We start from the raw sequence: 27,525 nt of genomic DNA, 5'->3' as shown, positions 1-27,525 counted from the left end.
GATCACATTATATGTGTAGTTTAAAGTGATCATTTCTTATTATTTATCCCTTTTACCTGATAACTCTCTGTCCAATGCACTGAGATTTTCAAAGCAACCTATACGATTTAGACACATTCCATTAATTTTAAAATATATTTTAATGGAAGATGTGTGCCTAAATTCCCTAATTGCTTTTAAAAATCTCAATGCATTGAACGGAGACTTATCAGCTAAAAGGAATAAATAAATAAATAGGCTTGCTGCCTATCTAGAATATAAAACTTTGGGGTGGATGCAGGTGAATGGGCAAGACCTTGCTGAAGCTAAGTCCATATTTGGCTTTAGAGGGCATGTCCTCCATGGTGAAGGCTGATACAAAGTCATTAAACTTCTCTGCAACATCCTTCTCCTCCTTAATTACTGCTTGGTAGTCCAACATAGCTACAAACAAGATTTGGTGGGTATTTATTTTTCAACATCCCTGTTAGACCTCCTACTTTCCATCTTGCTTATTGAATACCACATTTTATGCACTCATTTTTTGGCTTCAGTAGGACTGGATTCCCTCTCCTCTCCCTTCCCCTCAAAGAATAGCTGTTGGGCTCAAATAACCTCTTGTATTTTAACCATTCTGGTTTTGGTTGCATTTCTGCTTCATGTTTTGTTTAAGCCTATGCAAGCCATTTGTAACTCTGTTGTGGTGTATTTAAGAAACCTTCATGCTGAGTCTAAGTATTTTAAAGTCCTTCAGTTTTGCTTTAGGGTCTTTTTGATTGGCTTCCTCATTTTTTTGGAAATACCATTTCTTAAGTTTTGTTTCCCCTTTCTTAAGTTTGGTTTCATGTTTCTTATTTCTGATGACTGCTCATCAAAGGTGTTGAACGTCAACATATTGTAGTCACTATTACTTCTTCTAGCCAACATCTGTGTATTACTTGAGAACTCACTAGATAGCAGCTATAAAAATAACTTTATGGTGCTTCTAAGTTGCAACAAACCAATAGAAGGCAACCTCTCACATACACACCACAGGGCCAATTTGCCGATACATTCAGGCTGCTTTGTGTTGTCTATCAGTGGACCCAACCATAGGAAGATTCCTTCTGCAGAGGGCGTGCGCCTGCACATAATCCTGGCAAAGTTAGTGATATTACATGTGGGAAAAAGGGTCTGCAGAATCATGCTTTATGTTACTGAAGTCTGAGATAGTCACATCTTTTAACCATGCACTGTATCAGCACATTTTTACATAGTTCTGAGTTTTCTTACTCATGTATGATACCTCTGTGTGTAGCCTTCAAGAGGTTCCATTTTTATGTCTATTAAACTTCATTAACATGCTCCTTAGTTAAGGTTGCAACTGATTTCCAGTATAAAGTTTTATTTTGTTACCCCCTCTAAAATTCACAGAGTCCCTGAGAGGGAAACTATTACTTGGTGTCTCATAAAAAATGTTACTCAGGGAGTTGCACAAGATGTGGGAAAGGAGCTTATCACTCCCTGTAAGCCCTTCATGGGGTCTAAAAAGCAGCAGGAAGGTTAGGGAAGTGGTTCTTCTCTTGGTTCTGCTCATCAAGCTTCCTGCCTAGCCACATTTCCCATCCCCCTTTCCTGCACTCAGTAGAATTCTAGTCCTTCCGGCACTATGAAGCCAAAAGGAAGAGTGACACAGTTATCCCCTCCTTGGGTGAGAGCCCTGATTCTGAGGACCAACATAATTTGCAGAAGACAGACTTCCTTTTTGCAGACCATGGGAAGTCTGTAGCATCAGGACTTCCCTTCACAGAATGTTGGGTTAGCACTGGGGTGAGCAAGCAGACCAAGGAACCATTCCCCACTCACCACTGAACCTCCTAAAGTCTGCTGGATTGGGCTTCCTCTCTTGTAGGACTGGTAGGGTTTGTAGGAACAGGGAGCCTTTGCAACAGAATTTAGGACTGTTTTAAAAAATAATTAAGGATGTTCCCACACCCAAAAAGTTTGTTAAATTAAAATCAAGTTTGTAGGCACAATAACAGACTTAAAAACTAAACCTCTGCTATGTTTCTACAAAATTAATTTCTCCTTAGGAAATGTGTGTGTGTGGGATTGTCTTACTCAAGATGAACCTAAACTGGAATCCCAAATTCAAACTGTCTAAAACACTAGGAAAGTTCACATTCAGTTCCAATGCTGAACTCTGGTGCTTGCATCATCTCTACGCCAGACCCTTTGCTGGTTGTGAATACAGAATCAATCATTTGCATTAATAGTTCTGCTAATAGAAGAGGACGTTGTTTTTTTAATAAATCTCATTACCACTCAGAATCCAAAACCACATTTTATTATGCAAAATTTTACTTCATATTTATATATATTTGTATAGAAAGCTTAGTATGTTAATTATTTTATTTAAAAATTGATTCTGTTCTCTTTAAAAGTTCTGGACTGACAGTCCTGGTCGTGGAAGTCCTCTCTTAATTGACAGAATAGATACAACACAAACAATGACAATGCAAGCTACTTCATATTTCCTTGCCAATCTTTCCAAGTCAAGGTTGAGGCAGCTCACTTCTAGAAGTGACAGCATAGTTCAGCCTCAGCATCAATTCAGTATTTGGCCACACTGCTGAGAGTGTTAACAAGGGAAGCACATGAATAAATTATGGAAGAGCTTTCCTCTTTATGTTTATTCCCATTTCTGACAGGGAGATACTAGTTTTTCCTATTATAGATTGAATGCCATTTTTAGCATTCTTTGGATTTCCATCACTTTCTGTTTCCGTTCCTTTTTTCTTCAGTAATATCAACAGATGGATATTTTTCATATTCCATAATGCTGGACAATCAGTAGAATGCTGGGATCCTCCCCAATGATGGGAGAGAAAGATATATCATCACAGAGGAGTATGAGGTTTGAGACTATTTCTATGTTGTTTTTTCCGTTCCACAGCTATACGCAAGGCCTGAAGAATCAAGTCTTTATTATTCTGGACATTGTAGTAACTCAGTTTTGCCAGCTTGTCAAAATCTTCCTCTGAATAGCGCAGATTATTTATATTATATGAACCATTGATATCGGCAACATCAATTTCACCTTCTGCCATCTCTGAGGGACTACGTTTCACACCTAGAGGAAAATAGCAATTAGGTTTATTATTGAGACATGATTATAGTCCTAGGCTTTATCAGCCATGTGCACACAATCAGTCACAGACCAGAGATTTCTCTCCAGTGAGATTTTCTTACTGTGAGGATGTTTTATGAGTATATTTAGCTTACTTCACTACAGTGCTGCCTCGATCACCACTCTCAGGACTGGTGGAAATTAGATGCCTAGTGCATCATTCTCTGAGCACCTCCTACAGGCCAGCACATGGGGAGACATTCATAGTGATCTTAGAAAAAGTTAAGGAGTACTTGTGGCACCTTAGAGACTAACCAATTTATTTGAGCATAAGCTTTCGTGAGCTACAGCTCACTTCATCGGATGCATACTGTGGAAACTGCAGAAGACATTATATACACAGAGACCATGAAACAATACCTCCTCCCACCCCACTCTCCTGCTGCTAATAGCTTATCTAAAGCAATCACTCTCCTTACAATGTGTATGATAATCAAGTTGGGCCATTTCCAGCACAAATTCAGGTTTTCTCACCCTCCGCCCCCCCCCCCCAAACTCACTCTCCTGCTGGTAATAGCCCATCCAAAGTGACCACTCTCTTTACAATGTGTATGATAATCAAGGTGGGCCACTTCCAACACAAATCCAGGTTTTCTCACCCTCCGCCCCCCCCCCCCCCCAAACTCACTCTCCTGCTGGTAATAGCCCATCCAAAGTGACCACTCTCTTTACAATGTGTATGATAATGAAGGTGGGCCACTTCCAGCACAAATCCAGGTTTTCTCACCCCCCCCCCACAAAACACACACACACACACACACTCACTCTCCTGCTGGTAATAGCTCATCCAAAGTGACCACTCTCCCTACAATGTGCATGATAATCAAGTTGGGCCATTTCCATCACAAATCCAGGTTTTCTCACCCTCCGCCCCCCCACACACAAACTCACTCTCCTGCTGGTAATAGCTCATCCAAAGTGACCACTCTCCCTACAATGTGCATGATAATCAAGGTGGGCCACTTCCAGCACAAATCCAGGTTCTCACCCCCCCCCCCCCGCAAAACACACACACACACACACACACACACACACACACACAAACTCACTCTCCTGCTGGTAATAGCTCATCCAAAGTGACCACTCTCCCTACAATGTGCATGATGGAAATGGCCCACCTTGATTATCATGCACATTTAAGGGAGAGTGGTCACTTTGGATGAGCTATTACCAGCAGGAGAATGGGGTGGGAGGAGGTATTGTTTCATGGTCTCTGTGTATATAATGTCTTCTGCAGTTTCCACAGTATGCATCCGATGAAGTGAGCTGTAGCTCAAGAAAGCTCATGCTCAAATAAATTGGTTAGTCTCTAAGGTGCCACAAGTACTCCTTTTCTTTTTGCAAAGACAGACTAACATGGCTGTTACTCTGAAACCTTAGAAAAAGTTGCACATCCACTACCAAATCAGGAGAGGCGTGTGCCTTGATGGCAGTCAGCATAGAGAAAGAAGAATTGGGGAAAAAGAGGAAGGGTGTGTTAAGAGATAAGTGGCAGAACCAAATTTATTACAAAGGAGAAAGTGATTAGAAGATATTAATCATTAGACCTCATGTACTTTGTGACAAGCTACATCTAAACTCTGTAGCAGGACACCTGGCTTCTTTGGCATTCTGATGTGACAAACTGGAAATTCCATGTCAGCTTCATTTAAGAAACAGAGGTGATTTTAATTTTTAATACAAAAATGATTCATAGATCAGTACAGCAGCCCCCACATTAATATCAAAATGAACAAATTCAATTTATTATTTGATGCCCTCAAATTTTCCATTTTCAATGTAGGGTAGATTTTTGTATGGATAACGAATAACTTGTATTGTAGAAGATGTCCTGGGGGAAGCAGGAGGTTTTAGAACTTGGGTAGGGAACAGCTGAGGCTTTTGACACCTATGAGGCAGTTTGAGATTGTGAGATAAGTACATTAGGTGGAAATGATCAGCAGTCAAGTAGTTAACAAGGTTGACATTTAAAACAGTCAATTTGAGGTTTCAGAGTCAAGAACCCGCAGTGAAGCAAACAGAAACTGTTCACACCCCTCAGAACTATTTTCTCAAGCTGTCATCGCTGGTCTCAGGCTCTGGGGCTATGAAATTGCAGTATAGATGCCCGAGCCCAAACATCTATACTGCAATTTTATAGCCCAGCAACCTGAGCCCCGCAAGCCCAAATCAGGTGGCATAGGCCAGCCACAGGTGTTTTGAAATGTAGACATACCTGGTACTATAGTGAGGAGTCTAAAAGCAAAGTCTTTTACAAGCATCCAACCAATATAGGTTCATTATAATGAAATTAAAAGTGGAAATCCACAGAATGGATAAGCTCATCATGCTGGCTTTAATAAAGTGATTGGCTGCTGCTAACTTACCAGGTGCTTTGTAGTTTCTAAAGGTGTCATTCACAAGTGGGAAAAGCAGCACTACAGGTGTTTCTGGGCCTTCTTTGTCTCCAACTATGTAGCACTCCTTTGGACTTTTTGCTTCTTCTTCACCTGGCACAATTTTGGGGAAAGGGATTCCCTGTTCTGCGAAGTACTTAGAGGCTTTTATCAAAGGCTGGGTAACCACAGAAGGGAAAACAAAACATCAGAAGCTCATGACAAGACTAAGATTAATTTAAGAGATTGACTTCCGTAAGAGTGGAGTAAGTCACTAAGCAACACGAATACGGGTGGTAGCGTCTAGCCCACTGTGATCTATAGTTCCCACATCCCCCTTCCTGCCAGAGCTGTGACTGCATTTCAGGAGCTGGTGAAGTGATCCCTCTGTATAATTTGCATATCACTTTGAGTTTGTATACCACACTGGATTCCTTCAGACCATGAGGCACCATAAGTTGGTATATTATTATGTGGATGAGTTAAGATTTTTGTGACAAAAAAACTGCATGTTAAGAACCTAATTGTGCAGGATTTACTCATGTGGGTGGTGCTCACTCACATGTATACTCCCATTGAAGCTCATCACTGTAATGGTTACACAGTCAAGCCCTAAAAAGTCAACCACAGTATAACATTGCATCAAATGTAAGTTATCTTTTTGTAGTGAACTTCCTATTTTTTAAAGCAAGATTTTGAAAAAATAATGCATTTAAGCACTCCTTCAACCACACCTACAGTTATTCAGATGGCAAGGCACCTTGGGTTCTTTGAATGTCTGATCAAACACTGGGATTAAAAAAAGCACCAAATGATTTTATTTGAAAGTCCAATCCCCATGATGAGATACACAAGTAATTGCATTTACATATCTGGTGAAACATGCAAATGGTCTTTGCATGTATTTGAATGCAAAGGACCACAAGGATCAAACACTCAAATGGTTAGAGATGTATTTAACTGAATGTGCAGTTTCCCACACATAAAAATGTGTGTGAAAGCATATTTAAATCTGGAAGTGCACACCTTATGTACGTGGTGGCATGTGTAAGTTTCAAGTGATTATAACTTCATTATTTCTAAACTGAATTTCTTTTCAAAACTAGCCAAAGTACACCCTCCCCACCCACCCCCTCAAGAGTCAAGTTTAAAATCTTTCACATTGGGATAATCCCAAAGTGACCAGAATAATTTTTGCCATATGTTAACATACCTATAATACGTGTTGAACAAGTGAGAGAAAATTTTGCCCAATCCAGAAACTTGCACACCATCTCTACTATAAGTACTAAGGTGCCTAGTCACCCAGTGGAACCCACAAACCCTCAGTTTGGCACACAAGTTTCCTGTACAATGAATGGGGAGAAATAGGCACCTGAGAATGGGATCCACAAAAGCTAGTTGAGGGGCTACCTAAACAAGCCAATAGTGGAGGCTGATGAAAGGTTTTCTTTCCTAAGCCCTGGCTCTCTGAGGTTTATGCATCTAAGTCCAGGCTGGAGCGAGGAACCTCTCTCTACTTGGGATCCAAAGCTGTGAACCCTCTCCTGGAGTCAGGCGACTAAGCCAGTCCTTGCCAGAAAGGCAGGAACACATGCCTAACTCCTAGTGAAAATGCTGGGAGGAAGAGAAGCAGCAGCCTCTCTTCTAACTTTTAGCCCAATGGTTAGGGCATTCATCCAGGATATGGGAGACCCCAGTTCAATTCCCCTCTCTGCCTAATGTAGAGAAGGGATTTGAAAATGGGTTTCCTACTGGGTTCAAGGATATAGGGGAGGCTGCCTCCCCCCCAACCCTCCAACTGAAGTTAAACATGCTTTGAGAATGCCTACCAGTTTGGGCCCTGCTGGTAATAGCTCACCTTACCTGATCACTCTCGTTACAGTGTGCATGATAACACCCATTGTTTCATGTTCTCTGCATATATAAAATCTTCCCACTGTATTTTCCACTGCATGTATCCGATGAAGTGAGCTAAAGCTCACAAATGCTTATGCTCAAATAAATTTGTTAGTCTCTAAGGTGCCACAAGTCCTCCTTTTCTTATAGCAACCCATAGTTTCTCCTGGTTTGAGGATCCCACTGAGGCTTGGACATGAGATAGGTGTCCGGCTGTCTAGCTGAGGCAGCAGTGCACATACCCAGTGGCAGAAACTTAGGCTTCTAGGGGACTTTTACAGAAATAATGTAGGTGTTTTAGGTGCCTGCAGGGTTAGGTGGTGGCTGAGCAGGGGTTTTGAGGCTCTCATTGCTGCCTACATTTTGGACTTAGGTGCCTAAAGTCAGAGTTAGACACCTGGGTCCTTTTGTGGGTGTGGGCCTAGGTAGTGTTTTTTTATACAGAGCACACAGTCCAGTGATTCTGAAACAAGGATTCACACCACTGGCAGTACGAGTTTATTCCTGTTAGAAACAACTTTCTCTTTAAGTGTTTGGAAATAGAGAGTTAACAATTCTGGCAGCTGAAAGGGGAGATATTACTGAAGAAAAAGGCAAAAAGTCTGACCGCTATCTGTGATCCTGAACTGTAGTTGAAATGCAGGATGAGGTCCACTTTCCTCTCAGGCCTCATAAGCGGTGGGTAACTGGTTTCGAAGGCAAATGCAGTATCTAACAGAGCGAGGTGATCTGCTGCTCCTGTCAGCTGGTTGGGGTGACAGTCAAGCTCACAGTCTACCAAAAAAATATTTCTTGTCAAGAGTGTGCATCACTGCAAGGGTAGGTGTTCTACTGCTCTGAGGACAATAAAGAGTTAGAGAGTGGAAAGAGAATTCAGCTCCCTTTCTGACCACAGACTCAGTTTTGTACAACAGTCTTTTTGTTCTTCATGTCTGGGTTTCCTCATTCCGCCGTTTGCATTATTGATCTGCAGCAACCACCCTTTTGGGCAGCATAAAGCAATTCTTTCTGTCTGCTTTCTACAGACAAAGGGGCTCTAGGTTGGTACACACAATACCAGAGTTCAATTCCCTGCTCTGCCACAGACTTCCTGTATGACCTTGGCCAGGTCACTTGGTCTATCTCTGTCTCAGTTCTTCATATGAAAAATGAGGATAATAGTACTTTCCTACTTCATGGGGATAAAGACTGGAAGGTGTCTAGATACTATGGTAATAAGGTCATGTAAGTACCAAAGATAGATATATATTCATATGTACATTTGGAGCAACTATACAGTTTTCTTTTTCCTTTAGCTGGTATCTGAAATATTACTGGTTTAAGAAGAATTCTCTGTATTTATAATGGGAAATACTGCCAGAGCCAGTAATATCTTACCTACCAGTAAAAAGGGCAAAAGACAACTTTTTAACTGCAACTACTGCATATACTGTATACTCACCCACACACACACCACTTGTGATAAATTTTACTCCTGAGGGCATTCTGTGCCAAAAAATTAAAAATACTGCAAGTTTGATTTGCCAATAAATAAATGCAGAGGCTCCAGCATGGCAGTGGGGAGCACAGGCCACTGGCTGCACAAAGGTGGGAGATCACACTTCAGCTCCCCTACCCCTGGGACATGGACTTGGTGGTGAGGCTGCACCTGACCCTGACACAGCACAAGGCCTGGGCCTGCCCCAGAAACACCCTGGGGCCCTGCCCCTCTGCATCAGGTGCACCAGGTGTGGGGCAGGCAGACTCAACCAGGCAGGATCTAAGTGTGAAGGGGCTCAGTGTGGGGGGGATCCAGATTTGGGATGAAAGGGTCCTGTGGGAGACAATCTGGGTGCAGGCTGCTCAGTGGGGGGTGGGGGTCTATGTGTTGTGGGATCTGGATGGACAGAGGCTCATTGAGGGGGTTCCAGGTGCAGGGGCAATGGGACTCTGTAGGGGGGTTCTAGGTGAAGGTGATTGGGGCTCAGCAGAGGGGTCTGGGTGCAGCTAGTTGGGGTCAGTAGCGTGGGTGTCTGGATGTGGGGGCTCAGGGTGGTGTGGGGAGGTGGGGTTCATCAGGGTGGGGGTTTGAATGCAGGGAGCTCAGTGGGGTGTGGTCTGGGGTGCAGTTTGGGTTCAGGGGGGCTCCAGATGCAGGGGTTGAGGTTCAGTGGGGTGGGGTTCAGATATGGAATTTTAGGGGGATTCTGGGTGTGTGGGGTGAGGCCTGGCAGGGTGTCTGGGTATGCACGGGGGTTGGGAGGATGGGGGAGCAGCTCCCCATATAGTGGCCCGTCCCCGCACAGCTGAGGAGTGATGGGGGCAAGAAGCAGGGGAGGATGGGGAGGGATAGCTCAGTGGTTTGAGCATTGGCCTGCTAAACCCAGGGTTGTGAGTTCAATCCTTGAGGGGGCCATTTGGGATCTGGGGCAAAAATTGGGGATTGATCCTGCTTTGAGCAGGGGGTTGGACTAGATGACCTCCTGAGGTCCCTTCCAACCCTGATATTCTATGATTCTATGATGCTGAGCTTCCTGCAGCTGGGGGAGGTTTCTGGGGATGGATCTGACACTGGCCCAGCCACTCCTTGCAGGGGAAGAGGAAGTCCCTCCTCTCCTGCCTCCAGAAACTAGCAGCTAATCCCGGCTCAGGGTAGGAGCCACTGGCTGAGTTGTCCCCAGCTCTGTGTTGATTTACCTCTCTACCAGCTGCTCTGGGTGCCTGAAATGATGTACCTGCACTGCTAGGGAGTGGTGTGTGACTGTTCTTGCAGCTTCCCTTTGCGTCCCTGTTAGAAAGTTATTTTTCTCCGGGGAAGCAAAGAAATCTGCGGTGGGCATGAATTCTGCACATGTACAGTGGTGCAGAATTCCCCCAGGAGTATAAATTGAAAAGCTATGTGACAAAGGAATTATCATGTACCTTTAACTGCCTTGTCTGCCCTCTGGCCACTAATCCATCCCCCTGGGACTTATTGTAACATTCCAAACCCCTGAGAAGCTTAAATCAACCTACAAAATAAATATTTTCTCCTCCTCTAAATGTGGATTTTCCCCAAAAATTATACTTGCCCAAGGCCCCAGGTGGGCAAGATTCAGTCATGCACCAAGAACAGCCTTTCTATATGTAAAACTGTCACAGGCTAAAAACAGGATCTTTATATCATTGGCAAGGGGAGATTCCCAGCAGGAAACTGCATTTGCTTCTAGCCCTGCAGGACTGCGAGCTATCTTACTTAAAGTCATGATGTATTTAGGTATAGAAAGGTTTGAATGTCCTTTCTAGAGTCTTTTATGGCTTTCTCCAAGTCCTGCATAGTTAGACTCATGGTAACTAAGACCTCTGACATTTGAAACAGAGGGTGCAAAAAATAATTCAAATGCACTTTTGAAAGCTCTTGAAAACATTCCTAGAGCAAATGTTCTGTAACATACATGGCATAGACAGAATATATGGTACTGGGTTGTGGTATAAAGGTTTGCTAGGCATTTGTTTGGGAGGCAGAGACTTCAGCCTCCTCAATGTCTTGACAATCCTTTGCACATTTGGGGCATATCTGGAATATAAACAACAAAATAATAGCCTGCATAACTTACTCATGACTTTGCCACTCATGGGTAATGGGTGTATCCAAACTTATACCCTTAAAGCCTTCATATCATATCATATCATATACCATACCATACCACACCATGTATTACGACCTAGGATTTCTCACAAAGTAACAGAACCATTTGAGTCGCTTCATTCACTTCCACTAAGGTCCACAGATATCCACACGAAATTCCAGACCCCAACCCAATCTTTAAAAATGCAGCTTCAAATAGGAAGTTATCACCATACCTTTCCATCTAGAAAACTCATTCTTCAAGTAGTTATTGTGCATCTGGCAACCTTTTAGAAAATTGTGGATTTCTGAAACTGCTGGCCGCAACATAAAAACATCTCGAAAAACAGTTGAAAGGCTATCTGGGGGGGAGACCACCCGAGTATTTAACTCGCTTGGCCTTGTAGGTAGAACAGTTTCTTCGTCTGCAGAAAAAATGATAAAAGTTTTGTATATCTGAATTCATTTTGGGGATAGTCCTCTATAATAATAAATTATTATAGGATGTTTGGCTTCATTTCAACTTCTTTCTCTCCTAACATCCAGGCTCTCCACAGAGCTAGTTGCTTATCTGTCTAACCTTTCCATAATCTGTCTCCTCTTCTCAGTCAGCACTACAAAAAGCCTTGCCCATGCTATAGTTCTCTCTAACCTGTTATACTATAACTTCCTTCCCTCTGCCCCGACCTGATCCCAGCCAACATTTTGCACCTAAAATAATTTTCCTCTTCTGTATCCTTGCCATGTCCCTCTCTCACACACACATCCCTTTACTAATTTCCTGTCTCTCCAACAAATTCAATATATATATATATATACACACACACACAAGCTGCAGCTTACAAATGCAACAGGACAAAATGAATCATAGTAATATTTGCTGCAGTGCTCTTCTTTCTCCACTCAGTCTGTTGTAAGGATTTACTGTATTTCGCATTTTGGTCCCCATCCTGAAAGCCCTTACTCTTTAGTGTAGTGCTTTCTATTGACCTTAGTGGAATGACCCACAGTAACAAGCACTATATTATACAGTAGTAAAGGTTTGCAGAATTGGACTCTTGCTCATAAACTCCTTGGGGCAGGGACAATATCTTATTTCTGGAAAGCATCATGCACATCTATGCTACCTTTTATTATTATTATTATTATTGTTATTATAATGTATGTCTTACATCTCTGGGCACCCTAATGAATGATAAGTAAAACTATAAGGAAACATACCCAAATTAATTCCTGAGTGGGATCAAAAATAAAAACCACTTAAAAACAGCAAAAACTAACAGAGGAAACAAGAGTATGTTATACCTCACTCACGAGGAGGACACACATCTGGTGTTTGGCTAGATGGAGAATACAGAAGAATGGTGGGCCCTGGAAGGACAAGCCCCACCTCCCATACTTTCAAGAATATTTTTCTTATACAGTTTACCCTTCTCCTTCAAGACCCCATATCAGGGGCATCTCATTTGCATCCTTGGTAGATCTCATCAATTCTGCTTCTCAATCAATCAAAATGGTTGCTGCACGGCAACACAAGACATGCCTTTCCACTTCATGCATTAGATAATAAATAAATTAGTAAAGTAATTAAATAAAATAACCCTAAGAAAAAGCAAAGCAAAAATGCAATGTAAAAATAACTAACCAATGTCAATAATTCTGTCTTGGGTCCATTTGTGCCAGAACTCTTCTGACTCAAAGGAGATATACCAGGCATCCATAAGGTTCAAGGAAAATACACTACTCCAGATCCCTGTGACATGAAAGAAATTTGACAGAGAATAAACTGTGACTTCAAAGCATTTTATTTAAAAATTGCCTTCCATCCTTACCAGTGAACTGTATTCAATTTCTTTCTGTTCGGAGAGTTCCATATAAAAAGGCAGCATCTCTCTCTCTCTGCATGCTCATATGTATAGTAAATATAAAGAGCACCATCTACTGGCATAGGCTACATAATGTTTTTCATAAATTTGTAGGTTCACTATATTTGTTGTTGTCACACTGCAAATAGCTTCTTTATTAAAAAGATCATCAGACTTTTGCATTTTCTTTCAAGACTGGTTCTTGCAGACTCAAATTCTTGACTCAGTTGGACTGCACTTCGGCTGTAGATACGCAATCCAGGTTGGAAGCTTACTTTAAAAAAAAACAGTTCAGATTCCCAACTAATCACATACCTCCAGGAACTGGGCTTGAAGAAAAATACCAAATATTGCATGACTTGGGTGGAGCTGGGGAAGGAAAATCACATGAATTGGCAACAATGCAAATACTATATTTCCTGAAGATTTGAAATGTTGGCCAGTTTGGGGGGATTTGAATGAGGGCCAGGACTAGCTGGGTCCTAACAGTTGGGAGATTACATGTACACCAACCTGGAATTACAAAGAGCACTCCCAAGAGCATTCCAGCCAATCACTGAATGTAGTTAGGGGTCCCATGACCTACGTTAGTCAGCATCCACTCTTTCCTGGGTGTGGGCAGTGTAAAGGCAGCTTGGTGTCCCTGAAATCCTTTTCGAGTGGCTGTTGTGAAAGGTCCATACAGGCAAATAGTCACAACATTGCTAATTTAATAATAGGAACCTGAAACTCCCTTTACATAAATCCTTTTTAGTTATAGCAATCAGGGTGAGAAGCAGGAAGAGTAAGCCAGGGGCTCTTTTTCTATGGCTGTGTGCAGTGCTTATGCAAAAGGAAGGGAAGGAAATATTAGATTCTATTTGCAATACAGAATTACCATATTGAGGCATCTGGTTACAACCCAGTTGTGCCCTCATAATATTATAACATAGTTTGATGAAGCTGTATAGACATTACTGTGCTGTAGCCCTATAACGCCCTGAAAAAACACAGCCCTGACCGACATAAGTTTCACTGACAGAAGCATTGGTGTGGACAGCGCTGTGTCAGCGGGAGAGCAACTCCCACCAACATAGCTACTGCCACTCATTGTGGGTGGTTTAATTATGTTGATGGGAGAGCTCTCTCCTGCTGGCATAGAGCGGCTACACGGGAGATCTTACAGCATTGGTACAGCTGTGCTGCTGTAAGCTCTCTAGTGCAGCCATAGCATGAGTTAGTTTCCCAGACGTGAAGAAGAGCTCTGTGTAAGCTAGAAAGCTTATCTCTCTCACCAACAGAAGTTGGTCCAATGAAAGATATTACCTCACGTACCTTGACTCTCTAATATCCTGGGACTGATACAGCTACAACAACACTACATATACGGTAGATGTTGTTATTACTTTACTATACATTTTAACTGAAATTCAAGTCTGTCTCAGTGACGGTAATATTGCTAACCAGCCATAAACTGGCAGCCTCTTCCTGCTTCCTTCTGCTTCATCCACTCCACATCTCTTTTTAAAACTCATCTGAAAAACTACATGCTGTTTTGTTTCTCTCTCATCTGTTTGTTCATTTCTCTGTTCTCTGATATTATTTATTAAATTGTATTCTTTACATTTGTAAAGAGTTTGGGGATACAGTACGTACAAAAGACTCCTTAGAACAGCTGTACTGCTTCAGAGTATTACACATACTGATGATTATTAGGTTATGTTTCTATGTTACGTTGCTGAATCAATCAGCGCTAAAAGTCAGCAGTTAGACCATTCTATACCAGGGGCTGAATTTCTCATAGATTTGGGATCCAGAAGAGACTGGTACTTGAGCAAACTGCAACATTTTGAAAATTTTGTTGTTCAAATAAAGATGAAAAAGTATCTTTCAGATGCCTTGTGCATGACAGTATAATGAAATCAGATTAATCTAACTCACTTAATTACACTATAGAGAGATTTTAAATCTGCAGGTCAGGACATGCTATTGGTTCAGATACATCACCTTATACAGTTTCTAGAAGGTGACACTGTACCAATTGCAGCAGCCATAAAACTCTGGCTTGCCAGTGACTGGCTTATGTTACATTACATTTTTCCAGGACAATAAATCACCTTCCAAGAAGCAGATCCGGGATTCTGGGAGCTTCTTCATCAGCCGACCCATGAAGAACTCACTTCCAAAATTCTCAGCGCGAATGAATGCCCCATATTTAAGGAGTCCCACCTCGTAGGGAGTGAACTCCATCCATTCTAAAGAAGGAGTCAGAAGAAAAAGTGTTACTGCAGTAACCTGACTGCGGGTAAAGAAAAATATTCTTGTTATATGAATAAACTGAGTTATTAATGGAATAAGATTTTGGTTTCAGCTTCTTCATGACAAACTAGTTGCTGAACTAGCATATTTGCTAACTGGCCACTTTTATTCAATACAGATATAACAGTGATGAGCATGGAGAGTGAATTCTCTTCTCACACCCACAGGTGTCTGGAAAGCTCATGAGATTTCTGGTACTTCCTGCTTCTGTGCTGGCCAGATAATCTTGTGAGAATAGCCTCTGTCATAATATTCTGCTTCTGATCTCAGGCCAAACCCGAAATACAGAGAGAGACAAATTTAATTAATAAGAAATATAAGCCCACTTTTGAGTGAATTGATTTAAGAAGGATTCTTGCATTAAATTAACCAGTTCTAACCCTAAGCTGAACCCGGTTAGATTTAAAGAAAAATAAATTTCTAGAACATAATTATTACCTCGAAAATCTCGATTGCTAATTTTGTCCTTCACATTGAGAACAAGGTAGATGGGCAGTGGATTCTGACCATGACTGAGCGCTTGTTGCTGATCTGTGAGTTTATGGTGGTCTTCCTGTTTGGAAACAAGATACATAACTGAGGAAAATGTAAATGACATAGGGACCTACCACTTTACTGGGACTTGAAATATTACAATGAAATGCCTACTCAGTTCTGACCAGGTTCTCCTCTATGGGCTTGATCCTGCAATGTGCTGAGTGCTCTGTTCCTGATCCACCAAAGCACGTAAGCATGTGCTTAACTTTAAGCATGAGAGTAGTCTCGTTCACTTGAATGCTTAAAGTTGTTTAAAAATCAGTTTGTCAAGGTTTCATATACTGGAACATTCAAAGATTTCACTGGTGAAAACTGTCATTTTTTACCTTTTGCTTATTTTAAAAAATAGGGCCCCCTCCCCCACTTTTTTAAAAAAAATGATCAGTTGAGAACATGCACGAGTCATTTCATCCAGAAAGGGTAAATGTCACAGGAAAGCCACCACTACAGCACCACTGTACAAGAATGAAGAGCTCAGTTACGATATGTTTTAAAACTGTAGTGTGGTTAGAACCTGTTTCCATTGCAGAGGGCACAGGTGACCAGCACCATGCAGCACTTACCAAAAGAGGGCAATGCTGGCTGGGAACAGTGTTAAGTGCCAGCCAGGCTGCAGAAGGTGCTGATTCAGCACCTTCCTGAAGTGGCTTCCTGGGGAGGGTGGCACTGCGCCCCACACCCTGGCCTGGAACCTTGAAGGGGGGCAGCATTGCCAACATTGCCTGCCTTTCTTTGGATTGAATTCAACTCTGGGAGCAGAGGGTTTTGCTAACAGAGAAATGATACTCACATCTGCCTGCATCAGCAGTCACAAGATTCTCCTATTGTGTTCTAATTGGAGGGAGTTGAAATTCTGAATTTTTTTTAAAATGCCCTTGTGGAATAAGTAAATAATAATGAATAATAAAACAGGGGATTGTGTGTGTGTGTTTTAAATGTAGAAAGTTTTGATGTGAAAAAGTTTGGTCATTTAGTGAAATTCGTATTTTTTTTTATTATTATTATTTGTCTGGTTTGGTTCTTTATGTTGCTAATTTTCACTGGTCACTTTAGTGTCACACTGATTGTTTTTCAAAAATGGGGGGGGCGGGAATCATTTTTAAAAATCAAAATTAATTCATTTAGAAGAGTTACTAATTTGGGGGAACAAAAAATGGGGATAGAAAAATTCCGCTGAAAATGTGGAAAATGAAATATTGAACCATTATGAACCACAACAAAATGAAAATTCATGCCTCAGTGAGTGTGCCGCTGCCTCCTTCTCCTTCCGTCTCCCAGCCTCAGCTCCACGTGCCCGTGGAGCCATACATGCTGCTTTTCAGCTCAGCGTTACATGCTGTGCCTGTGGCATGCTTGGAGTGGGTCTGTTTCCAGCTCCCTGGACAGAATCAGCCCTACCTACAGCTGTCTGGCAGGCATTCAGTGAGCCTCTCCTGGCAGAGAAGAGATTCATCCTGGCCAGGACACTTGCACTAGCCTCTTTGGTGTCGTTTTCAATATGGTAGCTACTCCCTGCCCTCAACTATCTCCCCGTCCCCTTTCTCCTGCATACGAGGCTTTATCTCCCAGAAACAATACTACCCACTAACCTGGCACAAGGTGGGATGTGGAGAGAAGGGTTGATGGCTTTGGGGAAGCATTTATGGGGTGTGTGTGGTGGGGTGAAACTTCCTCGAAATTGCACATGGATTTGAAAGCACTTCGAAAAGTAAAAGTAGCTCATATGCCAAAGGGTTTGGGCTGCATTTTGGGAACCCCTTGACCAAACAATTCCAAATTTGCATCACATGCTCTATCCCAGCTCCACTTGTCGTATATACATTATCAAGGCAATCTCCCTATGCATAGGGATTTTAAGGCACTTTGAAAAATCAGCTCTTAAAAACGAATTTTGGATTTTCCAGAGTTTCCATAGGAGGGGGCTTTCATTCCCGTTTTTTGAGCACGTCTAATTTTAACATATACATGATGCAGTCAAGAAATAAAACTTGTTTGTGTGAATAACTCTGCAGCCGTGCTGAGTGGGCATATCCCGTTAGGATATTTCTCATTTCTACTTTCAGAAGATTAGTTACTTAAAGGAAGACTCTGAAAAGAGTAAATGTTCTATAGTACCCCATCATGTAACATGGCTTCAATGATGAGTCCCCACAGATCTGTAAAACATATCTTGTGCCCCTCTTGTTTCCGCTGGTGTAGCTCCTTTACATAGTATTTCAGACGATCCATGGAAAAACAGGTCAAGAACTTGTTTTTGATCACATGTTTCCGAGCATCACTGACTGATGCCTCCATATCCTTCTGTGACCAGTCAGGATCTTCATACAAATTTGACATTGTCCTGAGAAAAGGAAATATAAGGAAAAGTTGGGGTTCAAAATTAGAGCTCTTTGAAACTCTCAAGTTTTGGCTTAGAGTGCGTTGAGCAACATTTCTTGATTTCAGATTGGGTGAGTTTACACCTTGATGTGCCTTTTGCGTTTGAACGAAACTAAAAGTCTCCGTGAAACGTAACGACATTTAACTGAAACCACCAAGTTTCATGAAATGTCCATTAAATGGGCCCTGTCTTGCTTGACACCCAGTCCACGTTTTCCAAAAGGTTTGTGAATTTCAGCAAACAATTTGGAAGCCTAGCTCAAGTTTTAGATTTGTAACAAACTCCCCAATCCTTATTCTACACCTTCGCTGCAGCAACTACATTGCTTAGGTACATCAAAAAGTGATATTAGGGTAGTATTAATACCACCAAATTAAAACAAGATTGTTTTAATGCGATGGGTGTGGCTGCTTTATTACAACCACCCATTTTGCTAAAAGTTATATATGATTTATTATTTCCTACTTGTGCTGGTAGGACTGTACATTTATTAGCACCAGGTCTCCCTTGGTTGCTTGTAGCTTCAGATGATCTAATCTCTCTAATTCACTTTGCTACTTTTCCATTGTTGATATCGTTCACACATGATCATGGACGATAGCAAATACTGGTAAACACCTAACAAAGGCCGACATGAAAAAGCCACACTAGATAAATAAAGCTGCTTGTTAATTATCATTCTGTTGGCCAAAAAGGCCTCTGGAAACCATAAACAGTGATGATTTCTTGGTTTGTGTGTGAAAATAATAATTATTAGATATTGTGGCAGAGCTCCGACCTTGTCCCTGTGGGTTCCACGCTTCCAGGCGGTTTATGCTAGCTTCAGAGGCTCACTGCAACCCTCCACATAGCCCTTTTCTCTCTAGGGCCAGGGATACAGTCTACTGAGCCCTTTTCATCATAAGCCAGCAATGGAGGTTGGTGAGAGAATTTCCACAGTCTCTGTTGCCCCTACGGCCTTATGCCAAAACAGTTTAGCCTCCTGTCCTGACAGAAGCCTGTTTCCCCTCCCAGGAGGTGTTTCTGTAGTGGTGGGTTGGGGGGAACCCAGGCCTGCCCTCTACTCCGGGTTCTGGCCCAGGGACCCTAATAGTAGCAGCTGTTGGCAGCCAACCTGTCACTGCCAGAGTTGCTACATTTCCCTGAGCCACTTCCCCACAGCTCTCCTGCTTCTCCCCTCTTCACCCTTACCTTAGGGCTCCCTTACCAATGACTTGAGGGGGTCTTCATTAACCAGCCCTTCAGCCACACTTCCTCTCCTCTGGCTCCCTGACTCCTCTCTGCCTGACTGGAGTGAGCCCTTTTATATTATCAGAGGGGCCTTAATTAGAGTCAGGTGGTCACATTAGCTTAATGGCCTCACCTGACTCTTTGCAGGTTAATTGGAGTCAGGTGTTCTCATTAGCCTGGAGCAGCCCCTGCTCTGGTCAGTCAAGGAACAAAAAACTGTTAATCCAGTGGCCAGTATATCTGCCTTCTGCTACTGTGCTGTACCCAACTGGCCTGGATCTATCACAATATTTAAACTAGGTTACAATGGGTACATGCATAACTACTTGGAGACTAATAAACATTTCACCACTCTGGAAATTGTGTGTCCTTAATTAATTTCTTTGTGTCAGAAGCTTGGTCCTCCTTACCATGTTGTGCCAGATAAACCAGTGATGTATGAAATACAGTCCAAAACATTCAGCTTCTGGATACTCAACAGGTGAGCATACATTGCTGTCAATGCTCTTGTACCACCACCTGTTGTCATGAATGCCACCACTGGTACCTAGTCAATGCAAAAAAGCATACATTTAATGAAAAATAACTATATGGGTAGGGACAATTAGTGATTTGAACGGAGATGAGTAGAAATTATGTTAACAAGTTCCAGCCCTGATTAAATGGTAAAAAAAATTGTATATGATCAGTTTGCAAGTAGAAACATGATCTGAATTAACCATGCTGCATAGAAATAACTGGAATTGCTCTGAGTTTTCTGTAACTTACTTCTCAGCAATTGGAAAGCAAAGGCTGTCATGTCATGGAATTTTAAACACTGAGCATAATTGGAGACTAACCTCAATACTTTCAATTTTCCTAAAAAATCCTCTAGGAGATCAACATAAAAATACAGGAATTGTTATCTCCTGATTGTAACAGACTTGTACTAAATGCAATAAACTATCACTGTTGTGACCTTGTCAGTAGGTATTGGTCATCTAGGAATAGGCAAACCTTGTAGAATGTAAGGTTTTGTGAGTTTTGTTTTGTTTATTTTTTTGATCCAAAGATTTGTAAAATGAGTTTACATTTCTGTATCATTTCCCCCAGTGACTTAAACCTATGTCTCACATGAAAGATAAGTTGGCTCAACTAACACTAAAGATGGATACCATGCACTGGGCTAAAGACACTGCTGGCACAAATGGTAAATTTAGCATAAAGTCTTTAAGGAAGTATCATTTTTGTGCAGAAGTGTAGGTGACTTTAAACCTGCCCAGTGAGTACAAAGTAATTGTAAACACAACCAACTCAGAATGGTAGTATTTTGCATCTATGCAGCACAGGTGCAAATGGAAAGTCAGGTTCAAATCAATTATAAACAGTGAGGCCTGGTCTGCATTACAAAGTTAGGTCAACACAAGGCAGTTCATGTCTACCTAGTTGTGCATGTGTCCACACTTAAATTTGTCTCCCACCAAGGTAAGTGTTCCATTACACCAACTTAGTATAAACACCACCTCCCCAAGCAGTTTAGAGCTACAGTTGATGTACATAGGTTGATGCAGTGTGAGTGTAGAAACTGCGTTATTTATCTTGATCCTAACTGTCCTCCAGTATCTGTCCCACAATGCCCCATACTGGCTGCTCTGGTCTCAGTTGTGAACTCCCCAACCTAGGGGTCAGAGAGACCAGAAGACTCCCCACCTCCACTCCATTTAAAGTCCCATGAATTTTTTAAATTCCTTTTTCTTATTGTCTGGCTTGGCAAGCACCCCTAGCAGCTCTCCATTGTTGAGTACAACTGCCCAACTGACCATGCTGGCTCCATGCTCCAGACGTGCTCCTGCCTGGAAAAAACAGGAGGTATTGGACCTCCTGGGCCTGAAGAGGCTATGCAGGCACAGCTCCAGCATCAGCTATAGGAATGTCAACATCTATGAACAAATTGGTCAGGGGATGCAGGAGAAGGGCTACAACAGGGATCAACAGCAGTACACAGTGAAAGCCAAGGAGCTGCAGCAGGCATACCAGAAAGCCAGAGAGGCCAACACTAGATCTGCTGTGCCACAGACCTGCTGCTTTTACAAGAGCTGCATGCTGTACTTGGCAGAGACCCCACCACCACTCCCCACACCACCATAGATACCTCCGAGGAGACCGAGTCACAGGATGTGCACAGTGAGGTGGAAGAGATGGTGGATCAGGAAGAGAAGGAGGAGTATGGAGGACAGGTGACCTAGGGAATCCAGCTGCACAGCGAGCCGGGACCTGTTTTTGATTCCTCCACAGTCCAACCAGTCAAGCACGGGTGACCCCAATGCAGAGGAAGGAACCTTGGGTAAGTGTGTAGATAAATTTTCAGTTACAGGGATGGCATCCCCAAAGTAGGAGGACACATCTTTTGACTTATCATTAATTTAGTTGTGCTAGACAAGGTAGTGGTACAACCAAAAGAGGTGAGGTGCTATCTGTTTTTCATTCCCCTCTAGAATTAGGCAGAGGGGCCATGCAGAACAGTTTGTTTATGTTCTCGGGGATGTACTTTGAATCTTCCTGAGAGATATTGATGAAACGTTCATGGAGGTACTCTGCAATCCTCTGCCGAAGATCTCTAGGGAGGATTCCTTTATATCTTTCTCTGTGGTAGGACTCTTTCCTGTGCCACTCAGTGATCAGTTCAGCAGGCACCATTGCAGTACACAGACTAGCAGCATACAGGCCCAGGCACCTTTGGGACACCAGCAGCAGCTGTGCTTTCTCTGCTCTCTGCCTTGTTACCCTCAGGAGTGAGATCTCAGCTAAAATCACCCCCGCCTGTGGAAAATGGTGCCAGGATGCAGTGACAATGCCCTATACTACTAGATTCATGCAACCAAACAATTCCCTCCACATTTCCTCAACCCTTGGCGGGCCATACTCACCATGGCTGGTGCTGTGACTGGCGCCGTGCACAAGCAATCCCAAGCAGAAGTGAGAACATAGTGCTTAAAACTTTAGGGGAGCAAGGGGAGTGAGTTCAGCATCTTAAGTTTCACTTTCTGTAATGAATGGACTGAGAAGGGTACCTCTGTGTGTTTTATCTGCAGCTGGTGCCATTGCAGCCTTTAGGGTCTCCCTTTCTACACCCATGGAACACCTGAGCCAGATAAGGAGGAGAAAGAAGAGGACTCGGGATGACATGTTCAGTGAGATCCTGCAAGTCAGTGCTGCTTCAGACCGTGAACACAGGGCTTGGACGATGAAAACTGCAGACAGACTGGAAAAGGAATGAGTGGAGAGCAAAAAGGCCCAGGAGCCCAGCAGGAAAAGGAGAGGGAGATGCACCAGAACATACTGGGGCTTCTCAGGCAGCAAACAAAGATGTTGCAGACTCTGGTGGACCTGCAAGTTCAACAGTTCTGGGCTTGCCTCCCTCTGAAGCCCATTGAGAACTCAACATCGGGACCGTCTCAATGTTCCATGTGACATCAGGGCACTACCCCCACCACTCTACCCATGGGGACATTAAAGACAATCACAGCTTCACATATGCCGACCGTAGCTTTCACAGGTCCATGTATGTGTAGCTGAAATGGACATGAATGTTCTTTACTCTTCATAAGTTCTGTTCTATTAATTTATTATGGTTTATTACATTTTTAATGTATTAGTTTTAAAATTGCACTTTTTTGCACTTATTTTGTTAAGAATAAAATTCTATTTTTTGGAACATAATTCATCTTTATTAGTTCACAACATATGTTGCCGAGAGCTGAGCAGTTCTGAAAGCAGCCAATTACCTGTTATTGCACAGTGCCACACAATTCATAGGATCAGTCACAAACAAAATTAATAGGTGCGTGGACAATGCCATATTCCTGTGTGTGCAGCAATCACCATACAATTCCTACCAGGCCACAAAAGAGCAGGGCCAGGTAGACCACACTACAACCTAAGTTCCCTCTAAGCTGCACAGCCGCCTATTAAGTCCTGCGCAGGGGCTCAGGGCTGCGGTGGGGAGAGATGCCCCATGGGACTTGCCGCTGCCGGGGGAAAGGAGCCCCTCCCTTGGCCCAGCCCACCCCGCCGGAGCTGCCACAGCCGAGGAGAGGCGCCTCTCCCCACGCCCTGAGCTGCTGCGGCAAGAAGGGGACGAGGGGAGTCCTCTCTCCCAACCGCAGAGAGGCAGCCTGCAGCCCCACCCCAGAGCCTGTACCCCAACCCTCTGCCCCAGCCCTGAGCCCCCTCCCACAACCTAAACCCTTCATCCCTGGCCCCACCCCAGAGCCTTCACCCCTAACTGGAACCCTCACCCCCTGCACCCAACCCTCTGCCCCAGCCCTGAGCCCACTCCTGCACCCCAAACCCCTCATCCCCAGCCCTACCCCAGAGCCTGCACTTCCAGTCAGAACCCTCATCCCCCCAAAACCCAACCCTCTGCCCCAGCTCTGAGCCCCGTCCCGTACCCTGAACCCTTCATTCCTGTCCCCACCCCAGAGTCTGCACCCCCAGCCAGAGCTCTCTCCCTCCCCCCACACCCCAACCCTCTGCCCCATCCCTGAGCCCCCCGTCCTACACTCCAAACCCCTCAGCCCCACCCCCGCCACATAATTTTGTTATGTGCACCAATATGGAGATGACGTGTTCCACATCACCTCCATATTGGTGTACATAACAAAATTCATTCCTCACATGGACATACAAAATTAGAGGGAACGCTGACTACAACACATATTTCTCTAGCTCACTGTTAAAGTGGTTTTTCAAAGCCTCCCTGCTCCTATAGCTCCGCACTGAGCTCTTATGATAGCCTATGTATCTGGCAGTTCAAGTTCTGCAGACAGCCGCTCCACCTTTCCCCAGTGGAAACATTTCCCCCTTTGCTTCACAGATATGATGTATGACACAGCAAGAAGCTATAACCATTGGGATATTTTTCTTACTGAAGTCCAATCTTGTGAGTGAACAATGCCAGCATCACTTCAAACAACCAAAAGCACAACGAATTGTCATTCTGCACCTGCTAAGCCAGTAGTTGAATCATTCCTCTGTGCTGTTGAGGTGGCTGGTGTACAACTTCATGAGCCGGGGAGAAAGATGTATGCTGGGTGCTCCAGGATCACTACTGGGCTTTCATCATTGCCAAAGGTAACCATCCAGTTGGGAAAGTCTTTGCTTGCAGCTTTCTGAAATGTCCTGTGTTCTTAAAGATGCAAGCATCATGCACCTTCCCTGACCAGCCCACATTGATGTCGATGAAGCATCCCAGTGATAATTATAGAAAAGTAGTCCTTTCTGTTGATGTACTCTGTGGCAAGATGATCTGGTGCCAAAATAGGGATATGAGTGCTGTCTATTTCTCCCCTTCCCCACTCTCCACAGTTCAGGAACCTCAGTACCACAAATCCATCCATTATGTCCTGAGGCATTGCTGAGTCACAGTCCTGCACCGCATGACAACAGCCCCCACGGTGGATTTCCTGACTCCAAATTGATTCCCACCTGGCTGGTAGCAATCCACAATTGCAAGTTTCCACAATGCAATCGCCACTCACTTCTCCACTATTAGTGCAGCTCTCTTTTTGGTGTTCCTGCTCTGGAGGGCTGGGGCAAGCTCAGCGCACAGATCCAGGAATGTGGCCTTGTGCATTTCAAACTTCTGCAGCCACTACTTGTCATCCCACATCTGCATTATGATGCAATCACACCAGTCAGTGCTTGTTTCTTGGGCCCAGAAGTGGCACTTCACCATCTGCAGCTGCTCTATGAACGCCAACAACCTTGCATTGGTTCTCACTATGTCCCATGGCAATCTGTCCTCCGAGAAATTATCATGTTCCCTACTCATTCGATTCTTCTTGCAGCTCTGCAAATACTGCAGGATCACGTGCTTGCAACACTTATGACAATAGAGCAGAGCTGTGCTGACTCCATGCTTCTGTCAGAGACGGTGGACAGCGTGAAGTGTGGCGCGGGTGTGTGGGATTTTGAAAAAAAGGCGCAAAAATTATGGGATACAGATAACATTATGGGATGGAGACAGTTGCAAACTGGGAAGTTGACCCCATACTCCCAATTACCCGTGTGCAACTCGTTTCAGCCCCATCACGCATTGCCAAAACTTCCCAAAAGACAGTGCGCTGGATGGTGGCGAGTTGCACAGTGAGATACGTACTCATGGTGCACCGCACTGTCTATCAACATAAGCACTCCTAGTGAGTATGCACACCACAGACGCAAGGAGCCAAGTATGTACACATACAAGCAATGTACTAACTGCAGTGGCGGTATGCCACCGTAACTAGAGTCAACATGAGTTTGTAGTGTAGACATGGCCTGAGTGACAGAAGTTCTGAGTCTGTCTGCATGGGCTGGTTGAGAAGATGGTTGGTCCTAAGAAAGCTTTTGCTGTAATTCTGAGAACATGGGCCTAAACCATCTTGGTATTTAATATCTGTTCAAGCAACACTCTTTAGGTACTGTATATACAAGTAAAAAGATGTTACTAATGTCATCTGTGACCACTCATTCACTTCCTAAAAAGTAAGATGACCTATTTCTTCAGTGTAAAGCATCCTGACTGTCTGAAGACTGTGAAAATAGAGAACAAGATGCCACATTTTGGCGCCCAATTGACTGAGCATGCCTCTGTGACAAGGAGTGGGAAGGATTCTGCCCCACGTACCTCATCATCCTGCAGGTCCTCCTCAAGCTGGAGAACCTTTTTCAGAGCAGCAGCAACATACTTCTTCCTTTTACACAGGAAATCCTTCTCCTCCACACACAACTCAAACCCCAAGCGCATATCTAGGTCTTCCCGGCTGGAACGCAGGCACAAATATTATGCGTTATGACTTGTATCTCAAGATGGACTGTACAGTTAAAATAAACTATATACCCTTCATAAACAGACAAGACATTACCACCATTTCTATTGATTTACCCCTAAGTGGAGTACAGGATCTGGTCCACAAGGTGAATGTAGCTGAACCGTTTGGTAATAGTGACCAAAACATAATAAAATTTAGCAGCCGGGGGGGGGGGGGGAGGGGCGCACCACCATCGCATTTAATTTCAGAAAGGGGAACAACACAAAAACGAGGAAGTTAGTGAAACAGAAATTAAAAGGTAGAGTGCCAAAAGTGAAATCCCTGCAAGCTGCATGGAAACCTTTTAAAGACACCATAATAGAGGCTCAACTTAAATGTATAGCCCCAATTAAAAAAAATAGTAAGAGGACTAGAAAAGTGCCACAAAGTAAAAGGAGTTAGAGGCAAAAAGGCATCCTTTAAAAAGTGGAAGTTAAATCCTAGTGAGGAAAATAGAAAGGAGCATAAACTCTGGCAAAATATGGTAAAAATATGATTAGGAAGAAAAAGAAAAAAAAAAAAGAATTTGAAAAATAGCTAGCCAAAAAGTAACTGCAATTTTTTTGAAAGTGCATCAGAAGCAGGAAGCCTGCTAAACAACAAGTGGGGCCACTGGAAAATCAAGATGCTAAAGGAGCACTCAAGGAAGATAAGGCCATTGAAGAGAAACTAAATGAATTCTTTGTATCCAGCTTCACAGCTGAGGATGTGAGGGCGATTCCCAAACCTGTGCCATTATTTTTAGGTGATAAATCTGAGGAATTGTCCCAGATTGAGGTCTCATTAGAGTAGGTTTTGGAATAAATTGATAAATTAAACAGTAATAAGTCACCAGGACCACACGGTATTCACCCAAGAGTTCTGAAGGAACTCAAGTATGAAATTGCAGAACTACTAACTGTGGTATGTAACCTATCATTTAAATCAGCTTCTGTACCAGATGGAGGATAGCTAATGTGACACCAATTTTAAAAAAGGGTCCAGAGGCAATCCCAGCAATTGCAGGCTGGTAAGCCTATCTTCAGTACCCGGCAAATTGGTTGAAACTATAGTAAAGAACAGAATGATCAGATACATAGATGAACACAATTTGTGGGAGAAGAGTCAACATGGTTTTGTAAAGGGAAATCATGCCTCACCAATCTACTAGAATTCTTTGAGGGGGTCAACAAGCATGTGGCCAAGGGGGATCCAGTGGATATCCTGTACTTAGCTTTTCAGAAAGCCTTTGACAAGGTCCCTCACCAAAGGCTCTTAAGCAAAGTAAGCTGTCATGGGATAAGAGGGAAGGTTCTCTCCTGGATAAGTAACTAGTTAAAAGATAGAAAATAAAGTGTGGGAATAAATGGCCAGTTTTCAGAATAAAGAAAGGTA

At 43.2% G+C, this 27,525-nt stretch overlaps 1 protein-coding gene across 1 annotated transcript in view; it reads right to left on the bottom strand.

The window, feature by feature from the left end:
• Window positions 1–2,327: 2,327 nt before the first annotated feature.
• Window positions 2,328–27,525, bottom strand: part of LOC140913865 (cytosolic phospholipase A2 epsilon) — a 63,070-nt gene continuing 37,872 nt past the window's right edge. Inside the window, exons 12-21 of the mRNA XM_073350676.1 lie at window positions 25,968–26,103; window positions 19,729–19,865; window positions 17,824–18,049; window positions 15,610–15,724; window positions 14,970–15,107; window positions 12,654–12,761; window positions 11,245–11,433; window positions 8,030–8,196; window positions 5,515–5,701; window positions 2,328–3,091 (exon numbers count right to left, since the gene is read on the bottom strand). Coding sequence (XP_073206777.1) covers window positions 2,859–3,091; window positions 5,515–5,701; window positions 8,030–8,196; window positions 11,245–11,433; window positions 12,654–12,761; window positions 14,970–15,107; window positions 15,610–15,724; window positions 17,824–18,049; window positions 19,729–19,865; window positions 25,968–26,103 — 1,636 coding nt within the window. The 3' untranslated portion in view covers window positions 2,328–2,858. The remainder of the gene's footprint in view (window positions 3,092–5,514; window positions 5,702–8,029; window positions 8,197–11,244; window positions 11,434–12,653; window positions 12,762–14,969; window positions 15,108–15,609; window positions 15,725–17,823; window positions 18,050–19,728; window positions 19,866–25,967; window positions 26,104–27,525) is intronic.

This window comes from Lepidochelys kempii, chromosome 6 (assembly GCF_965140285.1).
Source record: "Lepidochelys kempii isolate rLepKem1 chromosome 6, rLepKem1.hap1, whole genome shotgun sequence".
NCBI lineage: Eukaryota > Metazoa > Chordata > Testudines > Cheloniidae > Lepidochelys > Lepidochelys kempii.
Note: the sequence above shows the minus strand (reverse complement) of the source record. Positions and strands in the feature narration are given on the sequence as shown.